Source organism: Hylobates moloch, unplaced genomic scaffold (assembly GCF_009828535.3).
Source record: "Hylobates moloch isolate HMO894 unplaced genomic scaffold, HMol_V3 SCAFFOLD_14, whole genome shotgun sequence".
In the NCBI taxonomy this organism is placed as follows: Eukaryota; Metazoa; Chordata; class Mammalia; order Primates; family Hylobatidae; genus Hylobates; species Hylobates moloch.
Window position 1 is genome coordinate 14,132,937 of NW_026652289.1, and position 12,580 is coordinate 14,145,516.

General features: G+C 43.6%; 1 protein-coding gene across 5 annotated transcripts in view; it reads right to left on the reverse strand.

Annotated features, from left to right (window-relative positions):
• The window catches only part of HUNK (hormonally up-regulated Neu-associated kinase), a 136,106-nt gene that overhangs the window by 34,349 nt on the left and 89,177 nt on the right, over positions 1-12,580 (reverse strand). For all 5 annotated transcript variants that reach the window (XM_058427381.1, XM_058427382.1, XM_058427383.1 and 2 more), the window contains one exon: positions 7,465-7,592. In XM_058427381.1, coding sequence (XP_058283364.1) covers positions 7,465-7,592 — 128 coding nt within the window. The remainder of the gene's footprint in view (positions 1-7,464; positions 7,593-12,580) is intronic.

Here is a 12,580-nt window from a genome sequence, read left to right on the forward strand (position 1 = left end):
AGGAAAATAGGTCATTACATGAAAAAGACACTTGCACACATGTTTATAGCAGCACAATTCACAATTGCAAAAATAAGGAACCAGCCCAAATGCCCATCACTTAACAAGTGGATAAAGAAAATGTGACATATATATACATATGTCATAAATATAAACACCAAGGAATACTACTCAGTCATAAAAAGGAACAAAGTAATGGCATTTGCAGCAACCTGGATGGAGTTAGAGACCACTATTCTAAGTGAAGTAACCCAGGAATGGAAAAACCAAACATTGTGTATTCTCACTTGTAAGTGGGAGCTAAGCTATGAAGGTGCAAAGGCATAAGAATGATACAATGGACTTTGGGGACTTGGAGGGGAGGGCAGGAGGGGGGCGAGGGATAATAGACTACACACTGGGTACAGTGTACACTGCGCAGGCGACGGATGCACCAAAATCTCAGAAATCACCACTAAGGAACTTATCCATGTAACCAAACACCACCTGTTCCTGAAATACGTACTGGAATTTTGAAAAAAGGAAATATTGCCAGGAGCGGTGGCTCACAACTGTAATCCCAGCACTTTGGGAGGCCGAGGTGCGTGGATCACCTGAGGTCAGGAGTTCAAGACCAGCCTGACCAACATGGCGAAACCCCGTCTCTACTAAAAATACAAAAATTAGCTGGGCGTGGTGGTGCATGCCTGTAATCCCAGCTACTCGGGAGGCTGAAGTGGTAGAATTGCTTGAACTCAGGAGGCAGAGGTTGCAGTAAGCTGAGATCACACCACTGCACTCCAGCCTGGGTAACAGAGAGAGAATCTGTCTCAAAATTAAAAAAAAAAAAAAAGAACAGTGGGGTGGGTAGAAATGCATGTGTGGAGGCCATGAGGTACATTTACCACTGTAAGTGTTATCGCTGGATACTCAGCTAAAACTTTCCAACAACATACTTTAAAAAAAAATTTTTTTTAACTTTTACTTTAGGTTCGGGGGTACATGTGCAGGTTTGTTATATAGGTAAACTCGTGTCATGGGAGTTTGTTGTACAGATTATTTCATCACCCAGATACTAATCCTAGTACCCAATAGTTATTTTTTCTGCTCCTCTCTCTCCTTCCACCCTCCACCCTCAAGTAGACCCCAGTGCCTATTGTTTCCCTCTTTGTGTCCATGAGTTCTCATTACTTAGCTCCCACTTATAAGTGAGAACATACGGTATTTGGTTTTCTGTTCCTGTGTTAGTTTGCTAAGGATGATGGCCTCCAGCTCCATCCATGTTCTATAATAACCCGAAAATCAAACAGATCTCTGCTTTTCAGAATGTCTATCTCCCTTCCCTTAACACCCCTGCATTGGAAGAGTCATTTAGATCTTAACTGGGGGCATCTATTGGTCAGATAAAAAAGATGAGGGCGTAATGAGTCGGAGCGGGTGGGCTGTTGAGTTCATGTTTTCTGAGACATTGCTGTTGCTTACCCTCAAAGGACTTGGGCAACAACCCAGGGTTGCCTCAAAGGACTTGGGCAACAGGCCAGGCTTTTTCAAAGTATGATGAACCAGAAGTGCTAAGGACAAACTGGATGTGCATTTTTGTTCTATTTTCATAACCGAGTGCTCTGCATCTTCAAAAACTGCTGATGAGCACAAGTAATTTTAGTTCAAATCTCCGCTGACGAATTTTCTTCCTTTGGACGTCACAGACATTGCATTACTATCCAAAAAGAACTTTGAGAATATCCTTAGAGCTCTTTGAAGTTTGTTTTAGGGTCCTGAAAACCCCTATGCCTTATAAGCAAAATAGATTAAAATATTCCTCACCATCCTGGAAAGCCATGCCAGGCATGGCCACAGGCCACACGCCACCCTCCACCCCTCTGACATAACACTTAGGTTCTCCGCTTACGCCTGGAAAAACAGTACTACCCTGCTCAACGTAACACACAGCACACCTTCCTCCATCGCAAACCCCACTTTCTTTCATGAGCCATCAGCTTTCCAAAGTCTGGACTGGCTTGTGTGAGCATCTGAACACTGTACCAAGTGAAAGGGCTGCAGGTCTGTCATCAGACTTTTCACATTAGTGTAGCCTGATAGATGCAAATAGAGACCCCTCCCCGCTTGAAGCTCCCTCTTCATCACTTCCCAAGCTAAGGAATTATTTGATAATCTGATCATCATGCCTTCTTGGACATCGTAATTAGCACTGACTCAACCCTCATAAAAGCTAACACTTCTCCTCCAGTTTGACTTTGGAGAATTCACGGCACAAAACCATCATAACCTGAAGTGACTGCTTGGAATGTATTACAAATGCTAGCGTTGAGGTGTAGTGATGAAAAGGTAAGCAGTCTGAAAAGTTGCTCAGCCATAAAAGGCATTTGCTACTCTGTGACATACAAGTGCCAACAAGCAAAAAGAAAGTGTGTAGAAGAGAAACTTAGAAAGGCCCTCGAAGCTTAAGTTTGCAAACGGCATGACAGAGATGAATGAAGGGCAGTTCTTTGGAAGTGTGTTCTGTGGATTCACAAGGGCAATAATGCTGTTTTCAACTCAAGTTTGGTAAAAATTCTTCCAACTTAATCTTTAAAAAGAGCAGAAGAATTAATAGATATGATCATTACATATATGAGTGACAGGGCCAGGTGCTCATGCCTGTAACCCCAGCAGTTTGAGAGTCCGACGCAGGAGGATTGCTTGAGCCCAGGAGTTCAAGACCAGCCTGAGCAACATAGGGAGACCCTCTCTCTATAAAAAATACACCGCACCCCCACCCCCGGCAAAAAAAATTAGCTGGGCATGGTGGCTTGTGCCTGCAGTCCCAGCTACTTGGGAGGCTAAGGCGGGAAGACTGCTTGGTTTCGGAGGCTGAGGCTGCAGTGAGCCATGATTGTGCCACTGCACTCCAGCCAGGATGACACAGTGAAACCTCGTCTTAGACAAAAACAGAAACAAATATGAATGACAGAGTCATCCAATTAATAAAGATGTGCATTAGTGAGACACAAAACTGGCATATTTTCTATTTGGATTGACATTACTCAAAACATAAGGTCATAGAGACAATAGATAATACCTCCAACTTTTTGTAGGCGGGGGGTGCGTCTTATACTAAATAAAATCAGAGAAGAGTGAAATAACACAGCATGGTAGGAAAATCTAGGTTTTCAGTCAAGCAGACTTAATCTCTCTAAGACTCAATTTCCTCACTGGTAAACAGGGACTTACCTTGCAGGATTGTATAAAAACAACACCACATGGAAAACACCTACAAAGGATTATTCAATAAGTGGCAGCTACTCATGTTACTGGTAAACTAGTATTTTTGGATATAAGCAGGGCCAGGCTGGTTGGAAGGGAGAGGAGATAAACTTAGTGGGGTGCAAAGGATTGAAAAAATGGGAGGCTGTCAGAAGGGCAGCAGCTGATCCTCAAACCTGAAGACATTCACTCTATGAACAAGGTAAGATGCCCTGGGCTGCCTCAGCAGCTGGTGCAGTGCTCTGGGCCCTACTGGGTCAGGACAATTCCCAATCCTGAGTCATCAAAATAATCTATGGGCCACCTTTTCAGGTCACACAGACACATTAACACCAGAGTCAGCAACCTAGATTCCCTGAGTGTCTATCATGTGCAAACACCTCACTTGACACCTGGCTCAAAGGATTTCAATCCTAGTTGAAAAAAGATATTTCTATATCCCAATAGTTATTTTAAAAAGGAGGAGATGAGGAGAGCATCAGATTTCTTAATTAGAAAATCAGATACAGAAATGCAATTCATGCTTGACAAGTCAAGACAACAAAGTCCTGTAGGAATGTGAAGATCTTTAACAAGCACACACAGAGCTTAAGGCCAAGGCAAAGCTGTCCGCTCAAAGCAGGAGCTATGTGAGGTTGGACAGCAATTCCAGTGATGCTGAAATTGCCGGGAACATTTTTAATATGTCTACTTTGGGACGAACTTTGGACCATTTTTTAACATCTTCAGAACTGCAACTCTTGCTTCTTTAAGGTTAAATTTAATTTTCACAAAAAACACTTAGAGCCCAGCCTGCTAAGATTGTGTAATATTACTGAAAGTAAAAACAAGGTATGGTTCTGAAGCAATGAGATTGATTTTCTTGTGTTATTAACCTACCTGCACTTGTCTGCTCCTTTTCCCACAGCTGTGTGGGGCTCATGCTAATGCTAATCAACAAATATTTCTGGCTTTTCACTTTCAACGCACATGGTAAGGTTGCACTGCCCCATTCTCTTTAGTTGGGTGAAGCCACGTGCCATGTTTTAGAAAGCTTCCACTTACAACTGGAAGATTGGTGGAAGATTTAATTGCTGATGAAAGAGCTTCTCTTTCTCTTTCCCTTTCTCCTCTGCATGAACCAGAAATGTTGGAAGTGGTGGCTGCTCCATCAGCCTTGGGCCCTTGGCTGGGCAGAACGTTTCACTCTTTGATCCAATTCTCAATTGAGATGTAGCATGACTGAGAAATAAACCTTTGTGGTCCTGAGCCACTAAGACTTGGGGGCTGATTGTTACGGCAGCATAACCTGGTCTATTCTGACTAATACAATGAAATGGCAGCAGATCAGCAGTTCTCCAGCTCCTCAGGCTCTCATCAGGTTCAAAGACAGCACTATCTGCCTTTCCCAACTGTGGGGGTACATTCATCCTCCTTTTGTCCTTTGTTATGGGTCACTTGAATAAAACAGGCTCTGAACCCTCAAAGAAACTTTGGAATCACTCTGAGAGATGGCAATATTTATGACTATATAACCCCTGCAGAGACTGCTTTGAAAGACTGCATTTATTTGGAAACATCACATCTTATTTGTACTGCAATGAGATATTATTAGACCCCTATCAGAATAACTAAAATAAAAAATAACAATAGCATCAAATGCTGGCAAGGATGCAGAGATTATGCACATATTGCTAGTGGGAATGCAAAATGGTCCAGCCACTCTGAACAAGAGGCTTGGCAGTTTCTTACAAAACTAAATACGTGCTTACTACCCAACCCAGCAGTTTCACTCTTAGGCATCTGTCCCAGAGAAATGAAACCATATTCTCAGAAAAACTTAAACGTGAATGTTCACAGCATCTTTATTCATAATAGCCCCAAACTGGAAACAACTCAACGGTCCTTCAGTGGGTGAATGGTGAAACAAACTGCGGTATACCCACACCAGGAGATACTACTCACCAATAAAAAGAAACAGCTCAGATTATCTCAAGGGAATTATGCTGAGTGGGGAAAAAAGTGATTTACATATAGCATTTTCGAAATGACAAAATTATAGATGATACAGGGTAGTGGCTGACAGGGCTTAGGGAGAGCAGGAGGAAGGGAGGTAACTGTGGCTACAGAGGAGCAGCACGAGGGATCCTTGTGAGGGAACTGTCTTGCATCTTGACTGTGGTGGCTGTCACACAAATTACTCATGTGATAAAACTCCATAGAACTAATATACACCAACACACATGAGTGTACATAAAACTTGTGAAATCTGAACAAGGTCAATGTGTTTTATCAATGTTAATTTCCCAGTGGTGATATTATACCACAGTTATACAATATATTACTATTGGGGGAAACTGGGTGATATGGTTTGGCTGTGCCTTGACCCAAATCTCACCTTGAATTGTAATAATCCCCACATGTCAAGGGTGGGGCCAGGTGGAGATAAGTGAATCATGGGGGCAGCTCATTGCTGTTCTCATGGTAGTGAATAAGTCTCACGAGATCAGATGGTTTTATAAATAGGATTTCCCCTGCACAAGCTCTCTTGCCTGCCACCATCTAAGATGTCCCTTTGCTCTTCCTTCATCTTCCACCATGATTGTGAGGCCTCCCCAGCCATGTGGAACTGTGAGTCAATTAAACCTATTTCCTTTATAGATTACCCAGTCTCAGGTAAGTCTTTATTAGCAGCATGAGAACGGACTAATACACTGGATGAAGGCTATTTGGATCTCTTTGTATTATTTCTAGCAATTGTGTGTGCATCTACAATTATGTCACAATGAAAAGTTTTTAAAATAATCTTATTTGTTAAAAAAAAAAAACAAACCTTTTTACTCTCTGTACCCTTGTCCCAATTTATTTTATTTTCTTTAGAGCACTTAACATACCAAATACCACACGTTTATTACCCATTTATTTATTTTTAGCCTCCCCTGCTGATATATAAGCTTTATAAGGGTACAGACTAGTTTGTTCTCCGTCTTCCTTAATCTAGAACACACCTAGCACATAATTGGTGCACAATACATATTCATGGAATAAGCTAATGAGCATGAAATACGGAATGAATGAATGAATGGGCACACCTCGGAATGCTCTGCCACACTTTCAACATTTCTGAAAGCTCTAAAACTTAAATATGACAACTGGTTTGACATTTTGCACATTTTCTAACTCCAAGAGTTATGACTCTCAGTGCAGAAATATTTCTTTTATAATGACAGAGCTGTAACTCATCTTCCCAAGGACTTAATGCCTCCTTTGCTTTCAAGCCTCCAGAGATTCTCCCCTCCCTTGAGGTGACAGTATGGGCTGAATTAGATAATTGCATACAAGAACGTGTCTCCACTTGGATTCCACTTGGCAAGATAAATTCAGCGTCAGCTTCATGCATGCTTTTAAACTCAGAAGAAAAATGCATAACAGTAGTAAAATAAAATGCTATATTTTAACTATCATAAGTATCATAAGTTGCAGTTAAATAATTGCTTTCTTCTTTGGTCAAAAGCCTTATCTTAGTGAAGCTGAGTTTATTCTAAGGAGCCAATTAAATGCTCATCAAAGCCAAACCAAGGCCAGGAACTTGAATTGTGAACCAAACAAAAGAACAAATTGTACTGACTTACTGGATCTGAAACCAAACCTTAATACAAACTGTTTACTGAAATGTGAACCAGCTAAAGCTTGAGAGAACTTTTCAAACACACCTGATGATTCAGTCCAATCAAGTAACTTAACCTCTATATATTTAAAAGCTTTTGAATGGGCTCAAAACCACAACTCACAAAACAAATCACAGCCCCAACTTGAATGCAACAAACATTTCTTGACAGTAATTGCAGAAAGAAGCCATATTGGAAATGCGACCATAAACCCTCTTTTCCAAGTCAACATCATAAGATGGTGAGTTTTAAAACAATCAAGACTGCAATTATTTTTTAAATGGAGAATATCAGATCCTTTGGATCTACGTGTTTTGTGCAGAAGGAGGAAGGAGAAGTTAGGGGTTCAGAATTTTAACAGAACAGGAAAGGATACAGGTGAAAGGCACGAGTGGCCATTGAGAGATGGGAAACCCAACCACCCCTTGACACTTCTATTTAACACTAGAAAGAAACTTATAACAATGGGATAGACATAACACCATTACTGCAGAATAAATACTGTTTCACAGGTGGACCTAAACTGGTCACAACAGCAGTGCTGAACCGTGATCTAGAGCAGCAGGTGCATTACCTGTGGAGAGCTGAGTGGGGAGGGGGTTCATTTCTTTGTCCACCATCTTCTGGTACAAAGCCCTCAGGCTGAAAGGCTCCACCGTGAAAGGCAGCGTCCCGGTCAACATGGCATACATGTTCACACCTCTGAAAAGAGAGACATACACATGAACGCGGAGTCAGGTCCCCTGGGGAGGGGAAGACACTGGGGACACGGGCTTCACCAAAGCGTGGGAGCTGCTGCTTCCATGCCAACCTCAACAGGCCCTCTTCAAAGTCATCTTTGTAGAACGCTCAGTGTCACGGTGAAAGAGTTGGGTGAGGTCGGACGCAGTGGCTCATGCCTGTAATCCCAGCACTTTGGGAGGTGGATCACCTGAGGTCAGGAGTTCGAGACCAGCCTGTGTAGCACCTCCATCCTCAACCTCTGCCTCATCGGCCTGGACCACTACCTGCTCATCCTCTCGCTGCTGTGCTACAAGCTGTGCATGAAGCCCCCGCACACCCTGGCGCCCATCTCTACTAAAAATACAAAAATTAGCCAGGCGTGGTGGTGGACACCTGTAATCCCAGCTACTGGGGAGGCTGAGGCAGGAGGATCACTTGAACCCAGGAGGCGGAGGTTGCACTGAGCCAAGATCACGCCATTGCACTCCAGCCTGAGCGTCAAGAGTGAAATTCCGTCTCAAAAAAAAAAAAAAAAGAAAGAAAGAAAGGCTTGGGTGAGAGCACTTGAATGTGAAGACCCGGAAGGGGACCACAGAGAAAAGCAGGAGTTTCAAGAGCATCAGGAGCCACCTCCTGAGGAGGGGAACCATGGCTCTCTGCTCTCTCTGAATGTTATGGCAGGAAGAAGTCAACAGCAAGGAGGTCCAGACCAAGCAATGTAAGAAACACCCGGAAGACGTCAGGGACTTCAATTAAGAGTAGTACTGCCATTATGTGGCTTTCCAAGGATGGCTTACAAGATGGTACCTGGAAAAGGCTGACCAAAAAATACAGGAAAAGCCCCCTACACTGGAAGCTCCAGTCACAGCCAAACTGTGAGCCAAGTTACAACTCAGCCCTCAGAAACGAAGGCTCATAACAAAACCTGGCGTTTTGCTCTACTCTTAAATTTTGCCTTGGCTTGTAACGACAGAAATTTCTGGGGAGGTTCCCTTCCTTCCTGCCCTGATTTTTTTATTGTTTATTGTAAGATTCTGCCACCTGGCCCCAACCCAACATCTCAGATGTGGTTGAAATACCTTCTAAGGAAGCTTAACTGCACGTATCCAAAGCCAATCTAGAGAACAGAAACATCTTCTTAGAGGATCTTTATTTTCCTGACGTGCAAATCTAATATCATTTTGATGAGATTTCCTGATGGGGATGAAATGCCTGCCTACCAAGAGGTCTCAAGTGTTCAAAAGCGCCCAAGGGAATATACTTTAAAAACAGGTACTAAGATTTCCAGTCAAAACAAATCCAATGAGACTGATTGAAATTAAGACCCTCGAGGCCCAATTCCACGGAGGCACCTCTGAATTAAGGCATTTCAGATAATGACAGGTACTGGGGCCCATGGCTCCCGCTAGAAATCATTCGCAAATTTCAGACATATAGTAAGACCTGGTTCCCACTCACAGTGGAGTTAGTTCCAAACTCACAGTGGAGTTAGGGGGACAGATGCATAAACATTCATTCCACAAATACTTGCTGGATGGCTCTCTGCCCCAGGTAAGACTATAGGTGCTGGGTACTGGGGACCAGAGAAAGACCTGCCCTCTTGGTTTTGAGTGGAGAAGAAGACAGGCAAGCAACGTGCAAACAAATAGATGAGCACAGTCCTTTCAAGCGGTGATCAGTGCAAAAGGAATAAGAAAATGCTGAAATGCACCACTTTTGACCACAAGAGGAGTTCAATGAAGGGAGAATGAGAACTTAGAAACAGGTACATGAAGAGGGAACGTGCCGCACAGGTAGTGACTGCATGTGTGTGAGCTCGTGTATCTTTGGCTGGCTGGTTGTATGGATGGAGAGATAAAAAGTGCATAAACAAAGAAATGGAAACAAGAATGAACAAGGCACACACAGAGCTATTTGGGCGGCATTTCCCTGTGTGTGGTTAGTGGAACATGTACCCCAGGGGAGTAATAGGGGTTAGGCAGATACAAGTGGTATGACCAAATAATTCAGGGAGTAGTAATATCGTTTAAGTGGATTAAAGTGGCTCAGAATGGAAAGTAGGAAACTATGGCAGGAAATTAGCAGGTTGCTGTTAAAATCGGAATGGGAATGATGGCATGCAACAGAAAGGGAAAGGCAAAGACGCAGTGGAGACATTTGAAGGGCACGTGCCAGGTGGCAAACTCAGAATGCAGGACCAATGGTGGTAACAGAATGGTACTGAGGAGGCTGAGGAGGAGAGACAGGTTAGGGGTGCAGGGAAGGAGTATCAGAGCCAGTGATATGTTTGAGAACATACTATGCAATGCTGCACTTTTGAGTATGTTTGAGGTAGAGCTAAACATTCTTGCTTCGAAAAATTCTTGGAGGTCGGTAAGAGGGAATGCTAAAAGGGTCCCAAAATTGTAGAGTTTTGTATACAAAGAGGACTTGGACACATGGCTTTTATGGATGGAAACCTTCTGGCACATCCCGCAAAGTTGTTGCGGGGACCACTGAACAGCCTCTGAGACAAGCTGTTCCCAATGCTTCTGAGCCAGCCTGTTCCATCCAGGGCGATTCTATGCAACAATAAAGCTTTCCAAGACTAAGCCAACGTCTACATCTTCTATTCATTGCTTGTGGAACAAGACCAGTTGCTCTTGCATGATCAGCACTTCACATCTTTGAAAACTGGAACCAGGATCTTCCCACCCTTCTGGGTCTTCCCCAGGCTGGGACCTCAGGCCTTTTGCCTGTGCTTTATTTGACACGATTGAGAGTCTCCTCAACAACCCAGTCCTCTGCCCTGAATACACACCAGCAGGTTCATGCAGTTAATGAGCTTCAATGTTTCCATGCTACATAGCAAAGACCTCATATTTCAACAGAGTTGGAGTGAATTGAGTTAAGAGGAGGAAAAAGCAAAACCAAGATTCTGTCCCTGCTCACCACCTCTGAGTGCCTAATCTTGGCTCTAACATTCATACTTAAAGCTGAAGAGCCTGCTACTTATACAATATCATTTTTTTCTGCAGTAAGTGCTTCATAATGCCTAACTCATGCAGTGTTTCTCAAACTGAGGTACACAGAAACATCCTCGGGGTGCAGCAGTTCTAATTTTTATTTTCTTTTTGGCAATAGACTAAAACATTTCACAAAGCATAACCAGGGACACTGGATGACCACCACATAACTAAGAACACCCTCCACCGCACACACCCAATTTCAGTGCCTGCTTTGGTATTTCTTTTTTTTTTTTTTTGAAATGGAGTCTCGCTCTGTCGCCCAGGCTGGAGTGCAGTGGCGCGATCACAGCTCACTGCAAGCTCCGCCCCCCGGGTTCACGCCATTCTCCTGCCTCAGCCTCCTGAGTAGCTGGGACTACAGGCGCCCGCCACCATGCCCGGCTAATTTTTTTTGTATTTTTAGTAGAGACGGGGTTTCACTGTGTTAGCCAGGATGGTCTCGATCTCCTGATCTCGTGATCTGCCCGTCTCGGCCTCCCAAAGTGCTGGGATTACAGGCATGAGCCACCGCGCCCGGCCCTGCTTTAGTATTTCTTTACCAATGCACTATTTTTGCCAAAAAAAAAAAATCACTTTTATTGTCATAGCCTAATGAGAAGGAAGCAGAGGTGGACTTAATGTGTCAGTGATGCGTCTGTGTGTCTGTCAGTGGAAAGGAAAGTCTCCTGGTGACTGGAATAGTGTGTGGTCCGTCCTCAGACCAGTGACATCGGCACTACCTGAGAACTTGTTGAAAATGCACATTCAGCCAGGCGCAATGGCTCACACCTGTAATTCCAGCAATTTGGGAGGCTGAGGCGGGTGGCTCTCTTGAGCTCAGGAGTGCAAGATCAGCCTGGGCGGGCAATATGGTGAGACCTCATTTCTACAAAAAATACCAAAATTAGCCAGGCACGGTGGCATGCGCCTGTAAGTCCCAGCTACTTGGGGGGCTGAGGTGTGAGGATCACTTGAGCCCAGAAGGTCAGGGCTGCAGTGAGAGGTAAGTGTGCCACTGCACTGCAGCTTGGGTGACACAGCAAGACCCTGACTCAAAAAAAAAAAAAAAGAAAGAAAGAAAGAGAAAAAAGAAGAAGGAAGGAAGGAAGGAAGGGAGGGAGGGAGGGAGGGAGAGAAAGAAAGAGAGAGAGAGAAAGAGAAAGAGAAAGAAAGAAAGAAAGAAAGAAAGAAAGAAAGAAAGAAAGAAAGAAAGGGAGGAAGGAAATGCACATTCCTGGATGCCACTGCACATCTCCAGAATCAGAAACTCTGCAGTGTTTTTGCAAGCTCTCCAGGTGCTTCTGATGCGTACTCAAAAAATTGGAAAGCCTTGGAAGAATGAAAAGTTTTAGGGGAGGCGAGACGTCACAAGATGGGCCTGACAAGCTCATAGAACCTGTGCCCAGCAGTGAGAACTGCACTCATGCTGTGTACAGCCATTCCCTTCCCACAAAACATTAGCCATTGCATTAACGTTGCTAATTTGAATATTCTGGGGTTCTTTTACTCTTGGTTCTATTTAACTTGTAAATAAGTTTTGGTTTTTCAGTTGTACACGGCCATAAATAAAAGGAGTTTAATTTGGGGCTCATGTACTTATAAGTAACATTTAAATAAAAATAAGTCAACACACACAGTTATCAAGAATGTTCTTCCTTTAAAAAGACAGTGTATAATGCTCAAGTGTGCAGAACACTGCTCTATGACCTTTTATGTTCCCTTTAATCTTTAGGGCACACCTAGCTTCCTGTCCCAGGTTGGGGTGTCGTATAGTGCAGACGCCTCTAGGAGGTAGGACATCATGATAATGGGAGGACAACCCCACTAAAGGGGTTTGGAGAGCATATGAGGCCAAAGGTGCAACTCTAAAGCCTTTACGAATGTTTCTTTCTTGAAGGAGACCCTGAGACACCAAACTGCTTGCCTTCTTGTCACTGACTGGCTTCAACAGACGCCAAAAATCTCCTCAAGTCACTGCAT